Source organism: Myotis daubentonii, chromosome 11 (assembly GCF_963259705.1).
Source record: "Myotis daubentonii chromosome 11, mMyoDau2.1, whole genome shotgun sequence".
NCBI lineage: Eukaryota > Metazoa > Chordata > Mammalia > Chiroptera > Vespertilionidae > Myotis > Myotis daubentonii.
In genome coordinates, this window is record NC_081850.1 from 7,196,092 (window position 1) to 7,222,108 (window position 26,017).

Consider the following 26,017-nt stretch of genomic DNA (forward strand, 5'->3'; position numbering starts at 1 on the left):
GACACTGCAGTTAATAATAATAAATACAACTGAGAAATTGGATATATCTGGAGGTAGAAGACCACACACACAATAAAAACACTTTACTATTTCATTAGTTTTTATTAGGACTAAATAGATAGTTAACCTTATCAAAAAAAAAAAAACCAGCTATTTTTTATTTCCCTACCAAAAAAAGGAGTTGACAAGGGAGAGGTAATTTTACAAAACAGAAAAGAGGTATGATCAGGATTCCAGTAACAACTTCAAGGAGGACTTCATTTCCCTAGTCCATTTCCTCTCCTCCTTTTTCAGGTACTATCAGTTGAAGACCTGGAAAATTTACTGGAAAAATGAAAGCAATTAGAGGAAAACCTTGGAACTTCCAGTCAAGATGGCAGAGGAGGTAGACGCTGTGCTCGATTCCTCCCACAACCACATCACAGTTAAAACTAAGCTACAGAACAACCATCATCGAGAACTACCTAAAGTCTAGCTGAACAGAAGTCCTACACCTAAGGATATACTGAAGAAACCATGTTGGTAGGAAGGGCAGATGCTGAACAGGTTGGTCCCACACCCATGTGTGCGTGTCAAAAATCAGTAGGGATATCTGGGTTGAGGAGGTTCCCCCTGAGGAGTAAGGGGTCCCACCCCCACACCAGGTTCCCCAGTCCAGGGTTCCAGTTCCAGGAAAAGAATTCCCATAACTTCTCACTGTAAAAACCAGTGAAGATTATGGGGGGGGGGGGGGAGAGAGAGAGAGAGAGAGAGAGAGAGAGAGAGAGAGAGAGAGAGAGAGAGAGAAAGAAGAAGAAGAAGAAGAAGGAGGAGGAGGAGGAGGAGGAGGAGGAGGAAGGGAGGGAGGGAGGGAGGGAAGAAGGAAGGGATGAAAGGCAACCATTAGTGTCAATTAAGGTGGCTACTAGTATATTTCACCACACCACCAAATGGATCTTTCTTTACTTCTCTCTTCTCCCATTCTTGTTCTTTCTAAGATATTTTAAAATACTTAAAGTATTGCTTTCCCTAGTTGTTCTCTCCCCACTGTCTGCTAAATGTCACAAGCGATATATAAGAGACATGTAAGTTCGTCACCGACATTTAGAACCGAAGAACAACTGAATCCAGGGCTAAAAACAGCACCTGGACTCTTGGAGAATTAAAACACATTAAGAACCATAATGTTCTTTTAGGATTAAATTTAATTTGATGCTCAGGATCCATTTATGCTATTAAATATAATAAAGAGAATTTAAAGTAATAATAATTACCTTAAGCCAATACTTTGCAAAAGTTTGCACTGAAAAGTCCCTAATGATACACAAAAATAAATCTGGACTTTTCAGCAATCTATAATAATAAAAGCATAATATGCTAATTAGACCAGATGTCCTTCCAGATGACCTTCTGGACGAAGCCAGGGCTGCGAGGGAAGCCTGGGTCTCAGGTGCCAGAGGGATACCAGTACCGGCAGCTGGAGGAAGGAAGGCCTACTCTTACATGTACTTCGTGCATCACGTCCCTAGTCATATATGACAGAATCTTTTAAAACTTGTGGAAAGTGGTTCATTACCATAATATAATAAAGACTTCATAAAACCACTCTCTTCATCTCTATCCAATTTCCTGGATGCTGAGAAATATATAAGTGAGACACATAAATATAGTATACTTTTTTTTGCATTTCATTACTTTGTTAGAAATATTTTTTATAAAATCATGTGTAAGATATTTAAAAACATACACCTACAAAGGAGAAAGCTGACATATGGACATGAATAGAACTCATAGTACCAAGGTCAGAGAGACAGGGACCAGCCTAGACCTTAGTCTTCCTGATTCCACCTTCAATGTTCCTTGTATAAGAAGAATTCATTTCATATTTTGGGAATGTAGTCTTCTAAGCAATTTTAAATATCAATGACACCCCTTTGCTACCAGTATCTACAACTGTATCATTTTCATTCTCACATAAATACAAACAGTACATGAACTTCAACTAAATTTGCATGCACATTCATGAATATTTAACAAATTAATCAAACTAAATCATATAAATCTAGCCACGCAAAAGATGGAAACCCTAAAACAAGTTCAAGCTGAAATTATATTTTGCCATTTTGAGAGTCAATCATATTTAACTTGAGAATAAAACTGATAATCCTTCAAAAATTAGGTTTACAAAACAAATATTCTAATAATGTTTTAAAAATCTTGTTTTAAAGTTTCTTTGTGCTTTTGTAATATCAGACTCATGAGTTGTATACTCCTAGGTATCTTACCTTTCTTGCTATAGAAGAAGGGGGTTCCTTTTTCAGACTTCTTAGTAAAAACTCTGGCATATTATTTTCAATATCCTCACGAGTTCCCTTTTTATGCAAAATGGCAGCCAAAAATGAAATAACCTGGAGAAAAAACACCTTTTTCAATCAATGTGTATAATGTATCATAGATGGACAATATTTTACTGCTTACATAACTACCTACCTACTTAGTAACAAACATGCATTGGCTTTATTTGTATTAACAAGGATAATATGCATGTTATCCTTGAAAACAGTAAAGGAATTCTCACATTGCCTCTCCTCCATGATAAGTTCTACCCACTCAATGAATTATTTCTTGATCTCGTCAGTTGGGACATTATTTTCTTATTTGCTTTGATCCATGAAAAAGAACTGTTCTATTAGGACAAACTGCATATATTCTTTTTTCCTTGTAAAATGTAAACTCACGGGGACAATATTTAGCTCATAAATTTGTGTACTTGTTTATCCAATAAATATAGGTGAAATGACACAATGGTGTTTTAAGATAAACTAAGATAATTCATCAATATACATACCATTCTAAAAATCAAGTGAAAAAGATAAACATAGAAAAAAAGAAATATAACTTCATATAATGAAGAGCAAGAAATAATCAATTGTACTTTAGTTGCTTGGCAGCTACGTGAATTTGGGCCAGTTAGTTAACCTCTTTGAATAACTGTGAAAATAGCAAAAACAATATTGGCAGGTTGTTTTAGAGATTTAAGGGAAAGTATGAGCTACTCAGATGGGGGAAAAGAAGTTATTATTACTTTAGAAAAATAAATTATAAAACCTAAAAAAAGAGAGAATTAGCAAAGCTATAGGAAAATAGAATTTTTAGTATGAGTGTAGATATTTATACTCTGAGTCCCAAGTAATAGAAAAACTGAAGTATTTGAAAAGATAAAAGCTAAAAACTTTAAAAATGTGACCAAAAAATAAATAAAATAAAAATCAAGTCATATAGTCCATATCCACTAAGAACATTAGGCCAAAAATATAAATAAAAAATTTTAAATCCAAAAGTTTAGGTGCTTCATAAAAAACTGTTCAAACCTTGAAACACTGAAAATAAATCTTAAAAATATTCAAAGGAAAAAACAACAGAGCAACAAGCCCACAAATAACTGAGCTTGCAGCTAAAACAATGAAAGACACTATAAATAGAATACTTTCAAAGTGTGAAAGAAAATAAATCAATCTAGTTTTATACATAGTAAAATTATCATTCAAGTGTGAAGATATTTTCAGACAAACAAAACCTGAGACAATGCATTACCAAAAGAGCCACACCAAAGAGAACAACTAAAGGATGTTTTCCGGACAAAGAAAACGATCCTATTTAGAGCAGGGAAAACTTAAGAGCAACAAAAATAATAAATACATAGAAAATATAAATGTATATTGACATTATGAAACAATAAAATATTTTGTTGGGATTAAATAACAGAAGAATTAAAAGATATGACAACAGCCGAAACCGGTTTGGCTCAGTGGATAGAGCGTCGGCCTGCGGACTGAGGGGTCCCAGGTTCCATTCTGGTCAGGGGCATGTGCCTGGGTTGCGGGCATAGCCCCAGTGGGAGATGTGCAGGAGGCGGCTGGTCGATGTTTCTCTCTCATCGATGTTTCTGGCTCTCTCTCTCTCTCTCCCTTCCTCTCTGTAAAAAATATTAAAAAAAAAAATGATATGACAACAATATACATGAGTTAGAAAGGGCACAACTGCAGTTACTATATTCAGAGGTCCTTATGCTATCTGGTCATTTCAAATCATTGCTACTTTCTTCCACCAAATTTCACTCCTCCTTCCTCTGAGTCTAGCCCAATTTTTGTAAATGTTCTGCATACAAATTGGTTGTTACAGAATAGTCATGGAGATTTAAAGTATGGCCTAGGGAATATAGTCAATAATCCTATCTAATAAAAGAAAAAAAGGGTAATTAACCATACCTCCGCTACGCTTCCCATTGGCTAATCAGGGTGATATGCAAATTAACTGCCAACAAAGATGGCGGCCGGCAGCCACACAGCTGAAGTGAGCAGGAGGCTTGCTTGCTCCAGTGATGGAGGAAGCCAAGGTTCCCGGCCTGCTGCGGCCCAACTCTGAGCCCGAAAGCAACAATGTTTCAATTATAGAAGCTAAACAAACCCCAGATACCTGCTTTCAGCCAGCATAGGCCTCAGAGCTGGGAGCGCCAGTGAAGGCAACAGAGTTTCAATTATAGAAGGTAAATAAATCTCAGAATAAAGAAAAAAAGGAGAGGTTGGGAGCTTCAGTCACCCACCAGCCTGAAAACGGCCCTCAGCCCCTCACCCGGACTGGCCAAGCACCCCAGTGGGGAACCCCACCCTATAGGGGGTGTGGCCAGCCTGAAAACAACCATCAGCCCCTCACCCAGGCTGGCCAGGCACCCCAGTGGGGACCTCCACCCTGAAGGGGGTGTGACCAGCTGCAAAGAGCCATCAGCCCTTCACCCAGGCTGGCCAGGCACCCCAGCGGGACCCCCACCCTGATCCAGGACACCCTTCAAGGCAAACCAGCTGGCCCCCACCCGTGCACCAGGCCTCTATCCTATATAGTAAAAGGGTAATATGCAAACTAACCCTAACAGCAGAAAGAGTGGGAATGACTGGTCACTATGACACACACTGACCACCAGGGGGCAGACGCTCAATGCAGGAGCTGCCCTCTGGTAATCAGTGCGCTCCCACATGGGGGAGTTCTGCTCAGCCACAAGCCAGGCTGATGGCTGCCAGTACAGCGGTGGTGGTGGGAGCCTCTCCTGCCTCCTCAGCAGTGCTAAGGATGTCCGACTGCAGCTTAGGTCTGTTCCCTGCTGGTAAGCGGTCATCCCCCAAGGGCTGCTGGGCTGTCAGAAGGATGTCTGATTGCCATCTTAGGCCCGATCCCCCAGGGAGCAGGCCTAAGCCAGCAGGTGGTCATCCCCCGAGGGGGGCCTCTAGTATTCTAATAATTATGTATGGTGTCAGATGAGTGCGAGATTTATCATAATGATCACTTAGTACGTTATATAATGTCTAATCACTGGGGTTTACACCTGAAACTAATATAATAGTGTACGTCAAGTGTAACTGAAAATTTAAAAAATGACAAAGAAAAATAATAGAGTAAAATAAAATACTTAAAAAAAGATAATCTGACAAGAATATTACAATATGTACATTAAAATTAACAGGTACATTTCTCTTACTCATATAGAAACAAAACTTTTAAAATATTAGGAAATGGAACACAGAAATATTTTTAAAAGGCATATATACCAAAACCAAGTTTAGTTGATTCTGAAAATATAGTTTGGTTTCACCTTCAAAATTTAGATATTTAGTGATAGGTAGGTATCATTGGTAGTATACTTAGCTTTCTTAACTCTTAACTTCCTTAAAATAAAAGTAGGATGACCTATTTCATTACAATATTCCTACATGCTACATAAAGTGGTACATTAAGTCTTAGTACTGTGAAAAGTTAAATATGTATATTTTCATCACTTAAGCAACCATCCAAAAAAAAATTCAAATCAGAATAGTTAAAAAGTCAATAGAAGAATTAAAGTGGAATTCTAAAACTATCCTACTAACACAAAGAAAGGCAGGAAAGGAGAAATAGTAAAACAGTAAGCAGTCTGTTCAAACAGAAAACAAATAATAAAATGGTATATCCAAATTAAATAAAACAGGAATTACATTAAATATAAATGGGCTAAACACTCCAATTAAATATCAAATTGTCCAGATGGATAAGAGCTGTGTATAAGAGATATACTATAAATACATATAAAGACACTGACAGCTTGAAATAGAGGGTTTGAAAAGATTTACCATGCAATCAGGAAACATAAGCATACTGGAGTGGCCATGTTCACATCAGATAAAATAGATAGTATTACCAATAGTATTACCAGAAATAGACATTTCATAATGATGAAAGGGTCGGTTCATTGAGAAGACATAACAGTCATAAAGGTTTATGATCCCAATAACAGAGCCTCAAAATACATGAAGACAAAATGGTTAGAATTAAAGGGTAGACAAACCTACAATCATATTCATAGTGGGAGACTTTAACTTCCCTACAAAAATCTGAACATTATCAAACACCTTGACATGATAACTCATATTTGTAGACCATATCCATCTGCAGACTACATATTTTTTTTGAAATGCACATAGTATGTTCAATAAAATGGGCTACTAAAAAACTCAATAAATTTTTCAAAATACTGAAATATTACAGACTAGCTACTATGAAATTAGAAAACATTAATGAAGAGATATCTAGGAAAAATAGATAAATATTGCCATATCAAATATACACTTATAAATAACCCCAAAGATAAAAAAAAAAAAGAATCACACATAAAAATTAGAAAATCCTCTCAATTACATGAAAATATAACACATAAAATTTGTGGGATGCAGATAAAGCAATACTTGAACATAAATTTGGAGCACAAAAAGGTAGGTATGAAATTAATGACCCAAGGTTCTATTTAACAAACTAGCAAATGAAGAGTGAAATACATTCACAGTAAGGAGAAGGAAAATAATGGAGATAACAGCAGAAATCAAAGAAATACCAAACAAATGAACAACAGAGAAAATTAACAAAGCTAAAAGCTGGTTCTTTGAAAAGAAACAAAATCAATAAACCTGAAGTTGGGTGAATCAAGAATAAAATAGAGAGTATACAAAGTATCCATAAGAATACAGAGAGATATCACTTAGATCCTACAAACATTAAAATAATAATAAAGGAATATCATGAATAATTTTATGCTAGTCAATATGACAATTTAAATGAAATGGGTAAATTCTTTGAAAAATATAATTTATCAAAACAAATGTAAGAAAAAAAATAAATAGCCCATATCTATTAAAGTAATTGAATCCACTATAAAAAATGATAAAAATAAAATCTTTCTTTAAAGAAAACTCCAGGTCGAAAAAATTTCACTAGTGAAATTTCATCAAATATTTAAGGAGAAAATAACACAAACTCAGAAAAGAGCGGAGAAAGAAACACTTCCCAATTTATTTAATGAGGCCTCCATAACCTTGCTATTAAAACCAGACAAACACATTATTTGTAATAAATATAAATCCAAAAATTCTTAAAATATTAGCTAACTGAATCCAGCAATATATAAAATAAAATCTCATTACCAAATTGGGGTTATCCCAGGAACACAATATTGGTTAAACTTAAAAAAAAACAATCACTATAAATCAGATTGATTTATCAACACAAATAAAAGAGAAAAATGGTAATTGGCGTACGAGCTACCCTTTTCATTGGCTAATCAGGGCTATATGCAAATTAACTGCCAACTAAGATTGGCAGTTAACTGCCAACAACAATGGCGGTTAATTTGCATATGTAGGCACAATGCAGGGAGGCGAAAGGGAAAGCAGGAAGAAGCCCCCTGCCACTGACAGTGATCAGAAACCCAGGGGGGAGCTAAGAGCTGGGGGGCAGGGCAAAGGCGGCCCTGGGGCCGCCTTTGCCCTGCCCCCCAGCCATGATCGGAGAATCAGGTGCCTTTTCCGCCCTGGCCAGTGATAGCAGGAAGTAGGGGTGGAGCCAGTGATGGGAGCTGGGCACGGTCGAAGCTGGCACTCCCAGGAGGTAGGGGTCCCTTGCCTGGGCCTAAAGCGAAGCCCACAATCGTGGGGCCGCAGCAGCTGTGGGTCCCCACTGCCCGGGCCGGACGCCTAGGCCAGAGGTGTCAGGCCTGGGCAAGGGGCCGATCCTGCGATTGGAGGGTGATGGGGATCAACACCTGAGGGCTCCCAGTATGTGAGTGGGGGCAGGATGGGCTGAGGGACACTCCCCCACACACACACACACACCCAGTGCACGAATTTCGTGCACCGGGCACCTAGTATACTATAATACATTAACAGAATAAAGGAGAAAAATGTGATTATCTAAACTGAAGCAGAAAAGTATTAGAAAAAATTTAATACATATCCTATATAAGAAGTAATATGCAAATTAACCCTCATGCTCTCACAACATGGCTGCCTACCACCAGGCCGGCACAGGGGTTAGTGAGGGACGACCAAACAACTGAACAAGCAGGCTGCATGGGGCGACCAGGCCAGCAGAGGGGTTAGTGAGGGACAACCAAACAACTGAACAGCAGGCTGCGTGGGGTGACTAGGCTGGTGGGGGTGCCATGAGGTGCGACCAGGTCGGCCCGGGAGGGCAGTTGGGGGCGACCAGGCTGGCGGGGGGGGGGGGGGGGCAGTAAGAGGCAATCAGGCCAGCAGGTGGGAGGGGTGCAATTGAGGGTGAGCTGCTTGCTCTGCCCTGTTGATCCCCTGGGACCCTGCCCTGCCCAAGCTGTGCACTGGCTTTTGCATATGAAAGGCCTGGCCCTTTGCAATCTGAAAATTACCTAACCAACTGCAGCTGGGTCAGAGAGACCCAGAACTTCCAAAAGAAGGCCCAAGGCTCCACAGCAGCTTGCATTGCTTCACGGCTGAGCTCCTGCTGGGTAGCCTCAGGCAGAGGCTAAATTAGCACCTCCTTAGATCCAAGAGCCAGTGTACCCAGTGGTCAGAGTGGGACCATCCAGATTACAACTCCTCAGATCCATAAGGGACACAATCAGGGGGCAGACTCAGTGAGCACCAAGGCCCCACTGAAGCAAGTCTTGCCCCATAAGGGTGTCTCCAGCACAGAAGTTCTCCCACTGTAGACACAGCTGATTCTCACAGCCAATTGGCCTGGAGGTCAATTCCTCCCAGTGATACCAACTACAATCAAGGCTTAACTACAACAAGACTGTGCACAAAGCCCACAAGGGGATGCACCAAGAGTGTCCACCTCAGGTAATTGGGGAGGCTGAGCCAGTGGGCCCTATAGGACACCTAACACAGAAAGCCACTCTATCAACACAGAGAAGCATAAAAAATGCGGAGACAAAGAAACAAGTCACAAATGACAGAAATGGAGGAAAACAAACTACTGGATATAGAGTTCAAAACCACACTTTTAAGGTTTTTCAAGAATTTTCTAGAAACCGCCGATAAACTTTGTGAGACATTCAAGAAATCTAGTGAGACCGCCGATAAATTTAATGAGATCCTCAATAAGTCTAGCGAGACCCTAGAAGTTGCAAAAAAGGACCAAATAGAAATTAAGCATACACTGACTGAAATAAAGAATATTATACAGACTCCCAACAGCAGACTAGAGGAGCGCAAGAATCAAGTTAAAGATCTGAAATACGAAGAAGCAAAAAACACCCAACCGGAAAAGCAAAACGAAAAAAGAATCTAAAAATATGAAGATAGTGTAAGGAGCCTCTGGGACAACTTTAAGCGTACCAACATCAGAATTATAGGGGTGCCAGAAGAAGAGAGAGAGCAAGATATTGAAAACCTATTTGAAGAAATAATGACAGAAAACTTCCCCCACCTGGTGAAAGAAATAGACTTACAAGTCCAGGAAGCGCAGAGAACCCCAAACAAAAGGAATCCAAAGAGGACCACACCAAGACACATCATCATTAAAATGCCAAGAGCAAAAGACAAAGAGAGAATCTTAAAAGCAGCAAGAAAAAGACAGTCAGTAACCTACAAGGGAGTACCCATATGACTGTCAGCTGATTTCTCAACAGAAACTCTGCAGGCCAGAAGGGAATGGCAAGAAATATTCAAAGTGATGAATGCCAAGAACCTACAACCAAGATTACTTTATCCAGCAAAGCTATCATTCAGAATTGAAGGTCAGATAAAGAGCTTCACAGATAAGGAAATACTAAAGGAGTTTATTACCACCAAACTAGTATTATATGAAATGCTGAAAGGTATCCTTTAAGAAGAGGAAGAAGAAGAAAAAGGTACAGATACAAATTATGAACAACAAATAGATATCTATTAACAAGTGAATCTAAAAATCAAATGAATAAATAATCTGATGAACAGAATAAACTGGTGATTATAACAGAATCAGGGGCATAGAAAGGGAGTGGACTGTCTATTCTGGGAGTGGGGGAAGGGATGTGGGGGATGCGGGAAGAGACTGGACAAAAATCATACACCTATGGATGAGGACAGTGGGGAGGGGGGTAAGGGCAGAGGGTGGGGTAGGAACTGGGTGGAGGGGAGCTATGGGAGGAAAAAAGAGGAACAACTGTAATAATCTGAACAATAAAGATTTAATTAAAAATTAAAAAAATAATAAAATAAAATAAAAAGTAATCTTTTGCTTTGCTTTTAACTCATCTATGGATTGTTTCATTATATGAAAACTATATTCCTAATTATGATTCATAATTCAATCTATTCATTTTAGATGATATAAAATCTTAATTCTAATTTAATTTTTCAAATTCCATGAAACAAAGATATGTGAAATGTCTAGTCTATTTAACAATTTTATCTTTATAAAAAGTTCCATAGAGGGTGACTAAATTTATAAGCTCTAATTATGGATTTGCTTTATTCAATTCACTACATACACTAATAATTTAAAAGAAAAATCTTTGCATTTCATTTAAATAATCTACACTACCTCCTAAGATTATGCATCTACCCACCCTCCAAAAAAGTAGGTTAAAATAAAGATAAACAACTTTAGTTGAGAATACACACTAACTGAAATACTTCTAAAATTATGTTTAAAGATGAAAAGAACAAAAATAACCATTTAAATTAGATACCTATGCAATTGTAAAAGTCCTGCATCCTATATAATAAAGAGGTAATATGCAAATTAACCCTCACACCCTCACAAGATGGCTGCCTACGACCAGGCTGGCAGGGTGGTTAGTGAGAGACGACCAAATGACTAAACAGCAGACTGTGTGGGGCAACCAGGCCGGCAGGGGGGCTGTGAGGGGCGACCAGGCTGGCAGCAGGGGCAGTTGGCGGTGACCAGGCCAGCAGGGGGGGAGGGCAGTAAGAGGCGACCAGGCTGGAGGGGGGGCAGTTAGGGATGACCAGGTCTCGGGGGGGGGGGTGCAGTTGGGGGTGACTAGGCCAGCAGGGGGGGCAGTTGGAGGTGATTAGGCTGGCAGGGGGGGCAGTGAGGGGCAACTAGGACGCCAAGGGGGGCAGTTAGGAGCGACCAGGCTGGCAGGGAGGGGGCAGTTGGGGGCAACCTGACTAGCAGTGGGGGGCAATTAGGGGAGACCAGGCCAGCGGGGGGGGGGGGCAGTTGGGGGCAATCAGGCCAGCATGCAGAGGCAATGAAGAGTGATCAGGCCAGCAGGGGGGGCAGTTAGGGGCGACCAGACAGGCAGACAGGTGAGAAATTAGGAGCCAGTAGTTCAGGATTGTGAGGGGGTCCCGGATTGGAGAGGGTGCAGGGGCTGAGGGGACGCCCTCTGTGCACGAATTTCATGCACCAGGCCTCTAGTTTCAGATAAAATATCACTCTGAGAAAGCTTTCTGTTTTCACAGGCATTCCTTTCTAAATGTCAGGAAAACATTTTTATAGGCCATTTCCCTCATGTACAGACAGCACATGATATACAGGATAAATCAGAGGCCAAAAAAGAAAAGCACTTTATCTTTAAAACATGAGAACATTTTTGTTTCTTCTTTAAAGGACCTGTGGCTCTGCAGGTTAATTAGTCCCTCACAGTGGATATTATGGGATCTTATCCATGAAACACAGCCAATATTACTTTTTCTTCATTACTATATTCTTAAATGAATGACATAATTTGTAATCCTAAGAACTTTTAAATTTTAGTATAGTTCTTGAATCTCAGATCATATTATCCAAAAGATGGTGTTGACAATAGCCTAAGAAAGCTGTAATTATCAGCAACCCCACCATTTCTCTCAGGATTGAGGTTTACTATACATGTCTTTTTTTAAACAATAGCTTTCAGAGGTAACATCTTTGATTATGTAATATCTAATAATACAAAAGCAAAGATTCAAAGAAAATCTTTGTAGTTTCCAAATTTCTCTTCTGCTGCTCAAAAAGTACTAACCGCATCTTCTTCACATAGTAGATGGGGAAACAAACTTGCGAAGCACATGTTGTACATATGTAAGAGTTTTAAGCCTGTGCCTATTAAAGTGAATTACCAAATTAAGATTAAAAAATAATTTTGATTCAATGAGTGAGATTTCCTTTTATGATAAACCTTTCAAATACTGTACGAGAGCTATGCCCTTTAATGAAAAAGTGAGAAAACACACAAACCTTTAATGTCCTAATTGATATCACTCAAATTAGTTCTAAGTTTTGGTGGGATTTCAAAAGCAAACCCAACACAAAGAACGAAAATACCAATTTCTGTGTAAAGCCTCCCCTGACACCCACAGGCAGGCCTGCTCTTCCTTCCATCCACTTGCAAGACGGGCTGAAGACCCTTTGGCTTCATTTCTTTTGATCACCATTTGTGAACTCTGCAAATACAGTGATTGTATCCATTTATATTAGGCTCTTCAGAATCTAAACCACATTAGGTGCTTAATAAATGTCAGCTCATTGAATGAATGCAGTTCATTAAAAGCTAAATAAGAGACTACAAGATACAGGCAGTAAAGGGTAGAGAGAAGGAAAAAAAGAATACTAAATGGAAATGAAAATAGTTACTTCCTGTGTATGAACTTAGATAGGGAAGTCATTCAGTATTCCTGTTGCCTCAGTTTCTTCATTTATCAAATAAAAAAGCTGAACAAGATTATCTCTAATATCTATTTTTAAATATTTTAAGTAAAATGGTCATCATTCTATGTATAAATATTCTCATAGACTAAACACTCTCTTAACCAACCTTCACTGAACCAAATCACCAAATTAACCAAAGTTTTCTACCACTCCGAAAAACAATATTCTGAGCAAAGGTTGTCAGACTTCAGTGGGCCTCAAATAATCTGTTAAAACACGGATTGCTGAGTCCCACCTCTGGAGCTTCTGACTCGGTAAGTCTGGGTTAAGGTCCATGAAGTTACAATGCTAACAAGTTCCCAGGTGATGCTGATGCTTTTGGTCCAGAGATCACACGTTTGAGAAAGCACTGCTATATAGTAAGTGCCCTTTCTATCCCCCTTCTATCAGTTGAGCTATTTGATTAGCAAAGGTCAGTTTCCAAAACCTATATAGTCCAGTTGAAATTGTTTATTATAGTTAAATAGCTAATTAATTAATTAATTAATTAAAATTATGTAGTTTATTGCATGTCAATTGCACCTCAATAAAGTATATAAACAACACGCAAGCAAACACATACATACATACCTAACCAAACTGCTGAAATTAATAAGACCGACCAAACCAAGTTTTATGAGGACATGAAACAACCATAATTCTCATACGTTCTTGGTAGGAATGCAAAGTGGTCGGAACACTCTGATAAAAGGTTTGGCAATTTCTTACAAAACTAAACACACATCAGCTCTATGACCAAGTAATTCCATTCCTTATTATTTACCCAACAGAAATGAAAACACAAGAGACTGTTCAAGAAAGTTGTCAATAGTTTTACTTATAACAGCTACACGGGAAACAGTCCGCCAGCAGGAGGGCGGGTGAACAAAAGGGAGCACCTATTCCTACACGACGAGCGCTGAAAAGGCAAAGCTCATCTCTGACGTAAGAAGCACAACAATGCCCGCCCCTTGGGGCCGTACGGAACGAGAAATGAAGACAGTTTCTGAGGTGATGATATAATATTCCGTACCTTGAGGGGGTTTATTTTACTTATTACAGAGATGTACATTTGTCAGAATTCACAGAATGGTGAGTATACTTAAGGTTTGTGCATTTCATTGTAAATTTTATTTCAAAATGAATAAAATAATTATAAATAAATTTTGAACTCTAATAACATGAGAGCTCAAGTATTTGGGGATAGAATATACTAATATCTGCTACTTTAAAATGCATCCAAAAGATGGCTTGATGGATGGTCAGATATGTGATAAAGGCATATGTAAAGAAACAGAAAATTAACAGAATCTAAATGGTGAATATTCATTGTACAATTCTCCCCACTCTTCTTTATGTTTGAAAAGTTTCATAATAAGATTTTTTTTTATCAGCTTGTAAGATAGTAGTGATTCCACTTTTTGCATATTTATGTATGTCTGTGTGTTCATGGACATGCATATATGAATTGTATGTTATGCATATATTTATGTATGTTGTACCATGCTCACTGTCAATCAGATCCTTCCAATTCACTTAAAAAAACAACAACACACAAGTTCCTCCTATTCCTTAATGATACAAAACAAACAAAAAAGAAACTCCCTCAAAATCCCATCCTCTTCGGCTACTAGTAGGTCTCTTTTGTTTCGTTTCCTTTCAAGGCCATATTTCTTAAAGAGATGAGGCTACTCGCTGTGTCCAAGTCTTCACCTACTTCTTCCTGGCTTGTAACTCTAAAATTCTAGCAAAATGGCTTTTGCTCAAGATAACAATGATTTCCATGTCACTAGATTAAATAAACATTTTTTAATCCTCATCCCTTGAAGAATGAAAAATATCAAATTTGCCTACTTTTAAATTTGAAATGAGGGAGGCAAATTTTATTTGGTATAATAAAGCAAGCTTTTTTTGAAGAAGAAGAAGAACTCAATTTCATATTATGGCCGAGTTAGAATGTAAGAAGAGGAAAACTTAAGGGATGATAACAGAAAAATGAAAAAGGAAAAATATAAAGAAGATAATACTATAGTTCAAACAGTAAATGTCAATGTTCTATTTTCATGGGCCTAATTCTACTGCATTTTTAAATACTAGTGACCTCATTAACATCACATTTCTTCAACAGTTAATGAGGTCACTAGTTCACTAGTGTATACACTGAGTGGCCAGATTATTATGACCACCTGACATTTGTAGGCAAATTAGCCGTACACTACATCGAATGGGATATGGAAGCCAAAGGCCTGTTCGAACACCTTTGCTGTCTGCAGTTACCAAGATAAAACGTCTCCAATTCGCACAGGAACACAAGGATTGGACAGTTGAGCATTGGAAAAAAGTCATGTGCTCCGATGAATCACGTTTCCAGTTGCATCATGCAGATGGCAGAGTGAGAATTTGGCGGTACCAGCATGAAAGCATGCACCCCACATGCATGAATACAACCGTTCAAGCTGGTGGGGGCAGTGTTATGGTTTGGGGCATGTTTTCCTGGCATGATTTGGGCCCTTTAATTCGTGTGGAACAACGTCTGAATAGCGCAACATTGCTGATCAAGTTCATCCTGTCATGTTGATGGCGTATCCCAATGGAGATGGCTTCTTCCAACAAGACAATGCACCATGCCACGGTGCTCATATTGTGCAGGAGTGCTTTCAAGAACATGAGGGAGACTTTACCTTGCTTAGGTGGCCCCCACAATCACCAGATCTCAATCCAATTGAGCATTTGTGGGACGAAATTAAAAGAGCCATCAGGCAGCTGGTTCCACAACCATCAAATCTCACAGAACTCGACAGTGCTATTCATCAGGCACGGTGTCAGATTCCTCACATCACCTTTCAACATCTCGTGGAGTCAATGCCAAGAAGAATTGCCGCAGTATTGAAGGCAAAAGGTGGCCCAACGAAGTAGTGATGGGTGGTCATAATAATCTGGCCAGTCATAATAATCTGGCCACTCACATTCAAATATATCCCACATTCAAAGGCTGTTAAATCGCATTGTTTACCCATATCTTCAGAAAAAAATCACTTCTACTGTTGTGGTAAACATCCTGCTTCCCTATTTATAATAGTCCGGCCTTCTAGCAGCTTCAGCGCGAAATTATAGCTAATTTGCCTACAAATGTCAGGTGGTCATAATAATCTGGCCACTCAGTGTATAGTCATTATATCTCTAGACTCTATCTTATATGGGTCTCCCAAACTTCCTATTTATGTAGAAATTATTCTCTGAATTACGAGAACCAGAGAACTAGGTCCCCAAGGATCAGACAGTCCAGCTAAGAATCAAAATTAGTACAGAAACTACTTCCTCGTCTTCAGGAGATGAACTCTCAAAGACTTTCACAGCATATAATACAACTCAGAGCCTTCCAATGATTTCAGTGTGTCAGGTAACATAAAATCATACAGTGAAATCACTTTATGAAGTATAAAATACAGGGAATTTCTTTGTAACATGGGCTTCACAGATGAAAACTAAACTTGAGCCTAAAACTTGCAGAAGAATTTGCACTGTACTTAAATAGTTTTAAGGTAGGGTTCCCAAACTGCAGGTCACTTTTTGTTGCACCCTCACCTTTCTGATTTGGAAGATGAACAAGCATTGGCTAGTCAAAGAAGTGTGAGAAAGAACATTCTAGCGTGGGCAAAAGCATCGCGAGAGACAGAGACAGATGACCCAGCTAAACTGTACCTGAACTTGTGACCCACAAAAACTACAATATGATAAATGTGCATCATTTTTAAGCTACCGAATTTTGGTGTAATTTGTTTTGCAGCAATAGCTAACTAATGTAGATCCTCTCAGCGGAAAGGCATGTATAGTGCATGTAAATTCCAGCACACATTTTAGGGAAATGTCTACCAATAGAACTCCTAGTGGCCCAGGGATCCCAGGCTAGGGAACTTCTGATGCAATGGGCACAAAAGGCCTGTAAGGATCAATTTAACAATGCTATCCAGCTCAATAAATATCAGACCACTTTCCTTCCATCAAGTATTACTAAGAAAGTTAAACTAATACAACTGATATCTTACTGCTAGTACTACCAAAGGTAAAATCAAGCCAAAACATTATTTTGAATAATATATTTCATAAATACTAAGTACTACTAAGTAAGTTCTGAGGATAAAATAATGACTAAGGCATTGTCCTTAACTTTACGGACTTTACTGTCAGGTGGGTGACACATACACACACCAGCTATCATAAGAACTGAGAGTAAAAACAAGAGATTTCCATATGGTACCTACTCATATTTATAATAAAATGACTTTATGGAATATTAATTATCAAGTAATTAAAGTAATTACCTGTACTGTTTTTCCCAGTCCCATATCATCACCAAGAATACACCCTCTTCCTTGGATGAAGTGTCCATAAAGAAACTGGGCTCCTTCCCTTTGATAGTCTCTCAAATACCTATTAATGGTGTAAGGAATGGAGTCTCCATCTTCAGATAACTGAAAAGCAACAGCAGATGATGGAAATTTTCGGTCTGGGAAATAAGGTTTTTCTAAATCTTCATCATCAAATATGAAACTCCTGGAGCAATCTTTAACAGATTTTACTTCTTGAAGTCTTTTAAGAGGTACTTTCCTTTCTTGAAAATCTGAATATAAGATGATTGCAAATGACTTCCCATTTTCATCCACGATGATAGATTTTATACTTGCTTCACAAAGTTTTTCATTATCTGGAGAAGGGACAAGACATCTTTCTCCTGGGTGCCATATGTCTGTAATAATAAAGAAGAAAATAAAGTTTCCAAATCTAGCTTATAAAAGTACCACCTCATTTATCCACTACTACGAGAAAAAAATACCTCACATAAATACTCTTCTAAATAACTGAAACAAGATAAATTATACATATAACATGTATAAATATTTTCCTTAAATATATCATCAGATGTTCTATACAAAGGAGAATAAAGGGTACATAATCTATTTTCAGTCGTTCTCACCCTGGTTGCATCATAATCTCCTCAAACATGCTTGGACATTACCCCTGTCGATTCTGATTTGGTGGATATAGGCCATGGGCACCCGGTTTTATTACTTTGTTTGATGGTTACTGTTGAATTCAAAAGTTGATTCTGCTCCACAGCCAGGGCTGAGAACCACTGATTTAAATATCCATGATGACTCATTAACATCATAAATATTATTCATGACATGGTAGAGTAATAGAGAATAGGACTTCCTGAGCAGTAAGCTAAAATCCTCTGGACAGCAATGCTTTTGTAATTCTTCTATCTTCTTTTTCACAGTTACTCCATCTTCTTTCTCTGGAGACAGCTGTATCTTCTCATTGTCAATACTGCTGCTTCTAACCCAGGGGTCCTCAAACTTTTTAAACAGGGGGCCAGTTCACTGTCCCTCAGACCGCTGGAGGGCCGGACTACAGTTTAAAAAAAAAAACTATGAACAAATTCCTATGCACACTGCACATATCTTATTTTGAAGTAAAAAAACAAAACGGGAACAAATACAATATTTGTATTTGCATGTGGCCCGCGGGCCGTAGTCTGAGGACCCCCGTCTAAACTGTTGTTTTATGTGTATGTGTACAACTAACCACGAGAACCCCCAATTCAGTGATGTGTACCAGCTTTGTCAAGGTTTTTTCCCTTCTAGGTTTTGAAGAGTTAAGAGTATTAAGAGACAGATAAATTCTAAGATCTCTTTTTGCTCAGATTCTATTATTTTTTGGAGGGTCTGACCTTTATATACATGAATTTATTCTGTACTTAACTGTAGAGCTGTTTTATTTTCTATTCAGAAAATATAGCACTATGATTGGGGAGAGGAGTCTCTATAGAGTATACTATTGGTACAATTAAAAAGTATCAAATAGAGGAAATTAAGTAAAAATAATTCTGCAAATGAAATTTCTTATAGCAAGAACACCAGAGGAATTATTTGGCTACAATGGTAAGAACAGTAGGAATTACTTTTCTCACACATTTCTCGGTGAGATTGGATGACCACTGCTAGTTTTCTAGGTCTTCTCAATGATTTCAAGTTAGGTTTTGATGACATTTATGATTATAATATGACTAGTATGTCTATATTCTCTCAAGAATAGCTCATTATGCTATTTCTCATCAGTTGTTCTTTAAAAGTAAAACCATTATTCCCACTAACTGTGGTGAGACTGTTTTGCATAACATTCAAAGTACACAGAAAAAATTTGTTCTCCCACTCTAATATTTGGATTCAAACTATTTGAGAACTGCTACGCTATTCTAAAAGACGAAGTTTAAATGTGAATCTAAAACTTTGATCCACCGTACAGGAAATAACACATAGATCAATAGGCCCTATTTCTAAAATAGTAACTCTTTGGACCTTAAAACATAAATTAACCCTTATAGCAATTCTTAATACATTATTTCTGTTTCACGTGATTTGTTTGGCTACTCAGCAAATGCCTTCTAATTTTTAAAGACCTAAAACTCATTTTTTTTTATTATTCAACATCTATGACTTAACACCAATTATTAACTAGATACTAATCCAAACGATGGGTACAAAATTTTAAAAACCAACGTAAAAAATTATAATGATGTGGCACACCCTCCCTGGAGCGTCTGTGCCCTTCCCCGCCCCCTCCCCCAGACATGCAACTCCCAAACTCTAAACAGCCAGGGCAGCAATGGGCAGGGCAGTTCATCCCAGGCCAAGCCCCTGCACCTGTGCCCCAGGCCCCCTTTTCTGACGTCTCAGTGAACCAAAGCAGACCCGCCGAGGCTCATTTCCCCACCTAGTCCCTCTCCTGTTTTCGTCGGCCCTTCCTTGTTTCACTGTCTCAGCTTTAATAATCATCCTTTAAAATTAAGAAAAAATTATAGTGATTAAACCTAGCTAAGAACCAGACTTTCTGAATCTCATTAAATGGCAGCATCGTGTAACCAACTTTTCAAGGTATAAAGCCTTCAGTCTGCCCTTATTCCTCTTTTTATGTTACTCCCTACATCCAATCCATCAGAACGTCCTGCTGTTTCTACCTCAAAAATGTATCACTTTTCTCCACGAAACAACTGTTGCCAAACTATTCTGTAGAGTCCGATTTTAGCTACTTGTTATTTTGGATCTTGCAGGCCTTGCCCTTGTAATGTAAAAGAGGCCAGACAACACATTAAATACTTGGCTATGGCTGTGTTCCCATAAGACTTTATCTACAAAAACAAGTGTTCCAGATCTGGTCCACAACCATGGTTTGCTGACTTCCGCCCTGAAGTATGCCAGCTTTGGCTTTCTCCTCAATTACTGCCATAGGCTCCCAACCATTCTCTCTGCAGCCACTATTTCCCCTATAATCCATTTTCCATATAGCAGCAATACTGTTTAAAAATGCAAATTATTAGCAAATCTTTAACTTAAAATCTTTCAATAACCATCCGTGGCACATTAGCCCCTGTGTGATCTGTCTGTACTTACTTCTCCAACTTACCCTTGATTCAAACATGCTAAGCATGTCTTCTCCCAGCTGTTTTTATGTCATCTCCTCGGAGATTTTGTCTCTGACCACCTTATTTAAAGTAGGGTGCTCCATTATTCTCTAACTCATTATTTTATTGCCTCCACAGTACTTATCCCAATGTTTCTCATGTTTACTTGTGTTTATCTGTCTTTCCCACTAGAAAATAACTTCTTTTCAAAGAAAATGTCTGTATTGTTCTAAGTTTTATCCCCAGGACCAGCACACAGTAGGTATTCAATAAACATGTGCTGAATTTATTAACGTAAACACATCCTTGATCTCAGAGATCCTTGATACTTCCTGAGGGAGACAGCTACTGAAAGTTTACAAACATGAAACTGTCGTAAGTGTTCTGGAAGAAGAGAACAGTGAGCTATAAGAAAGAAGTATCGAGGAAACATGGGGAAAAGGTCTAAGAAGAGTGTGTCAGTCAGAGGGTACAGCATGGGCAGAAGCCTTATGGGCTTCACACAAAAAAGTATGGCATTCTACTTGGTTCCTGAGTTTGGCTAATTTCTAAAACTAAATAGTTAAGTTTGAGCTAGGGCTGGGATCCTTCAGGATTCAAACTCCAGAATAAATCGCTTAAATTGGGAGGATTTCATGTTGGGTTGAATGGTGTGTGTGTGGTGGGGGGGGGGGGGGGGGCGGGGGGAGGAGAGGGGGGGAAAGTAAGGCTCCTTATGATCTGGTCTGTTTTCCTCTTTAACGTCATTTCCTACCAGCTCTCCCTCTTGCATTCCAAAGGGGCCTCCTTGCTGCTGCTCACCGTGGCAAGCGCGCTCCCACTGCTGGGCTCTTGGGCTTTCTGTTTCTTCCCCAACACTCTCCCTGAATACCAACCAGTGACTGATGCTTTCACTTCATTCAGCTCTCTGCTTTAAATGGCATCTCCTCAGAGGGGTCTTCTCTGACCACCCAATCTAAACTAGAAGTCCCTGCCTTTCTCTCTTCCTCTACCCTGCTTTATTCCGTTTTCAGAGAAAAATATTACATATCTGTTATTGTTTATCTCCTCAACTTAAACATACGTTCCCTGGAGCAGGGCTTAATCTGTGTTCACCGCTACCTCCTGGGCACCTAGAACAATATCTGAAGCTCAAATACGTGCAGAATGAACAACTATTGACATATAGCCAACATCCGAAGGCTTTGTGTGTGCCAGCATGTGCTTCGGAGGTAGCAGCTCATTTAAGCCTCCCAACCACCCTTGCATTACTTCAGGTAAGCAATATCATCAGTTCCATTTTACAAGTGTTGCAACAGATAAAGGTTAACCAACTTGCCCATGGCCACACAGCTGCAGAGAGAGAGCCTGGTATGAACCACGGTATCTGATCTGGAAGCCCATGCTGTACCAGCTCACACATGACTGACCACTTGGCAGGAGTAGCCCCTACTCCTCTGAACTGAGGCATGAGCATCCCAGTCACTATAATCTCCACTCAACAGCTTCATCTATTTATTTCACCTGCCAGGGCTCTACAGGTATTGATATTTGTGCTCCCTGGGTTAGAATATCATTAATTCTGTCCTTCAGTTTTGACTTGTTACATAAACCTCTTTGAATTTTAGCTCTGAGTTCATCTATTTAATGAGATCGTGATCGTCCCCAAAGGAAAGTATGTAGACAAACATTGGGCATGTTGCTGTTGTTATATCGCTATAACGAAAGCTATTCATTCGGGGGCGACAAGGTATCTCTGATGACTTGTGGCAGATAACTAAATCCTATGTAAACGCCCTCTTGGTGATTCTTTAAAAGTGTACTTATAAGTCCCTGGCTCAATACATTATATATTAAGCTCTTTGTGTTATAAAGTAAACTAAACTAAAAGTCTCTGCGTTTTTCATCAACTTAACAACAAACTTCTACCATGAATAAGAAACAGGACGTACCAGGATAAAGAATAAGAAATACCAAACATAGACTGAGCGCTTATTATGGGCCAGACCCTGGGTCACAAGTGCTTTGTATACACCGTCTCATTTAATAATCACAAGAACTCAGACAGGACCTCAGTTCTTCGTGCCCAAAGCTGCTCAGCAAGGAGCTGTCAGAGCCGGTACTCATCCCAGGGCAGTGTGACAGCAGAGTCCGGCTCCCAGCGCCGAACCGCAAGGCAGTGGGCCCCGCCTTGGAGGGTTCGCACCTCCAGCTGTCACTCAGGGGCGCCGCCGGGTCAAACCCCAGCCCCGGGGGACCAGCAGGAACAGGTCCGCCCGGCGCAGCACAGAGCGGGGTCAGCGGAGTGGCAAGCTCGGAGCTTATACCTTTGCCGGCGGTTTCCACGCGGGGCTTCGGGGCGGAGGGATCCATCTGGCCCGGGGGCGGGGCCTGGCAGCCTCGAGGACGGCGGGGAGGGGGCGAGCCCGCAGACCGCGGACACCACCACCTCCCGCCCCGCTCCGTGCATCGCCCCCCTAAACCCCGACGCCACCGGCGAGAGAGAGCAAAAGTGCAGCCTGATGCGGTCCGGGGAGAAGGAGCGGTGGCGTCCGAGGCAGGGGCAGAGCCGAAGAGCGCTGTGGAGGCTGGCGGGGCGGCGCTCACCTAGTCGGCTGGGGCTCCGCTGCCGAAGAGAGAACAGCCGACATGCATGGCGATCCCTTGACCCTCCCTCTTAGGGCGGGCCTCCCACTACGGCCCACCACAACTTCCCGCCCCGACTCGGAAAATCCCGCGAGATCGGGCTTCCGAACTGTCATCGGGATCTCGCGAGAACAAAATCTTGGTTTACAGGGGCGGAGCCACTCTCCTGCGCTCTTTTCTCCCCTGAGAGCTGGAACACAAAAGTTCGCGATAGTTGGAAGTGTCGCGAGGTTAGATGCCGCTCGCTCACGTGGTGCAGGACCTGCTGCTCGGGGAGCCTAGGAGAGGCTCTCGGGCTCTGTCCTGCTGTGGTTCTCCAAGGGCGGGTAAGAAGCGTCACGGTCGTCCCCAGGACCTGCTGATATTTGGCGTTTGGTTTCCTTGTTCCAGCTGCAAACCCAGGAGCTCTAGGAGGCGAGCGCTTCCTTCCCGGGTGCTGCTGCAGCCCCGTGGGACGCCCACGCCCCGGGACCCCCGCGGGTGAACTTAGCGCGTTTTTCTTGTCAGACACTAAGATACAGCAAGTCATAAAAATCCTAATGGGAGTACAAAACCAGCAGCACGTGCCACACACAGAAGGCAGAGGTAAAAATGCCATGAAAATCGAGTGTTTGCGTGTGTAGCTCGAGCTGCCAGTGGTTTGTAGGGCACAGCACGTCTAGCCTGTTTTTCAAAGCATCTCCGGGGCAGCCTTCCGCCCAGCAGTCGGTTAAACGGGAGCTGCGCACCTGACACTGTTCCAGGCCGACTGCATTCGGGTTCACGCAGAAAGGCTCCCCTCACTCGTTGGGAGCTTTTGTAAACTGTACCGTAGTTCCTTGAACCGGGCTAGCCCGAGTGGACCTGTCTTAGGTCCTGAGGCTGCTGCACAAGTCACCACAGACTTAAACAGCACAGAAGTGTAGCCTTACAGAGTGTAGACGGCACAGATGTATCATCTTACAGGTCGGCAGGGCAGAAGTCTTCCGCGGGTCCCGTTAGGCCAGCTCACTGGAGGCTCCAAGGAAAAGCCCTTTTCCAGCTTCTAGACTAGAGTCTAGAGAGACATCATTGGCTCCTGGCTCCCTTCCTCTGGCCCTTCCTGCCGCAGCTAGGAAAGATTCTTTGATGTTTAAGGGCTCGTATAAGATCGGATCGACCTGAACAATCCAGGATAATTTTCCCACTTCAAGGTCTATACCCTTAATCTCGTTAACAAAGTCTCTTTCCAATGAAGAGTAACATTCATGGGCCTCTAAGATGAGGATGCGAACATCTTTTGGGGGTGGGAGGTGGGGATTAGTATATTCTGCCTCCCACAGGGTCCTGATGAGGAAAACTATGGCTCTTTGCTCCATCAGTATCAGCTTTCACAAAACTTACTAGCAGATAAAAACTTCGTATCTCAGAGAAACATCCAACTCACCCACTGATTATACGTAAGGTGTTCACTTTCACACATCATTGAGAAGTTGTTCATAAAGCCTCCCTGCTTCAGTGTCCTGACCCATGACAGCAAAGGGGCTAATAATAGTAATCTACCTAAAAAGGGTTATTGTAAGAAGTAAACATACCTAAAATAGTACCTGGTTATAGTAAGGAATATATGCATTGCTGTTACCATTATTATCAATGGAAAGTCGTATTCTGCATAGGCTTTGCTTCAGTTTAGTATTTTTGGCTAAGAGTTGGTACTAACATTCTAACTTAGATTAGACTTTTGGACTAGATTCTAATTTAAAACACCGTAAGTTGTAAGGCACGTTATTTAGGTACAGCTTTTAAAGCGGGGGGGGGGGGGGGGGGGAGTTGGAGCCTACTGATGATTATTGTAATTCTTGATTTTAATATGCACCCTAATATTGGAAATTTTTAAATGTAGGAAAAATATCTGCTTCTTGCAATTGATGAAATATCTGTTTTACTTAAACCCTTTTCACATTGTTTCTAAAACCAATGGTAAAGGGAAATTTTAATCCAGCTTACTTTTTTTCTACAACTACCAGAGAAGTTTGATTTATTTTATCCCACTGAAATGACTAGGTGTGTAACATAGTCTTATTTTTCTGGAGGTCCACTGATTTATGATGTTGATCCTTAAAAAGTTGACCTCTTAATAGAAGTCAAGACGAATTTAGAAGTAAAATTTGATTTAAATGAAAGAAGTCATCTAGTGGAAGGAATACCCTTTTGACTTAAAGAAGAGGAGGAGGCTTCATTTTTCTGAGTATTTATCCTTTAACATCACCACCATGGCTATGATGCATAGTGAAGCATCATGACATAAAAGTATGTTTTAGTGAATTAGATGACTCACAAATTAGACATCCTCAAACATTCTCCCCGATTATGTCCCCCCTCCTGCTTTCCTGCTTAACAGTGGCTTTAATCTGGGCCCATAGCAAGAACATCCTTGTTTAGGTGCTGATGTTGTAAACATCTAACACTATGATGCTAGTCACCGCAAAATGAAATTGAGTCTTACAAAATATTCAGGAATTCCTGAGATCAATATAAGTAATGTTGAATAACTAAATCATGTGCAAAGTCATTGGCACAGAAGGATCTAGAAAAAATAAGCCTATTAAAACTACAAAAAAAGGCGGGGTGGGGGGAACAGATGATGATAGCATAGGGAAGGAAAGGAATAAGAGATGAGTAAGGACAAGGTAGAAATGGTAAAAATAGAAGTGTCGCCCTAACTGGTTTGGCTCAGTGGATAGAGCTTCGGCCTGCAGACTGAAAGGTCCCAGGTTCGATTCCGGTCAAGGGCATGTACCTTGGTTGCAGGCACATCCCCAGTAGGAGGTGTGCAGGAGGCAGCTGATGGATGTTTCTCTCCCATTGATGTTTCTAGCTTTCTATCTCTCTCCCTTCCTCTCTGTAAAAAAAATCAATAAAATATATTTTTAAAAAATAGAAGTGTCCTTTTATTACAATAAGTAATCTAAACCTTGAAGTTTAAAAGTCAAGGTTGCACAAGAATGGATATGCTTAACATTACTGAAT

The 26,017-nt window shown here is 40.3% G+C and overlaps 1 protein-coding gene across 1 annotated transcript in view; it reads right to left on the reverse strand.

The window, feature by feature from the left end:
- The window catches only part of ERCC6L2 (ERCC excision repair 6 like 2), a 123,094-nt gene extending 100,008 nt beyond the window's left edge, over positions 1-23,086 (reverse strand). Inside the window, exons 1-3 of the mRNA XM_059656405.1 lie at positions 22,711-23,086; positions 17,262-17,686; positions 2,265-2,387 (exon numbers count right to left, since the gene is read on the reverse strand). Of these exons, the coding sequence (XP_059512388.1) occupies positions 2,265-2,387; positions 17,262-17,686; positions 22,711-22,756 (594 nt within the window). The 5' untranslated portion in view covers positions 22,757-23,086. The remainder of the gene's footprint in view (positions 1-2,264; positions 2,388-17,261; positions 17,687-22,710) is intronic.
- Between the last annotated feature and the right edge of the window lie 2,931 nt (positions 23,087-26,017).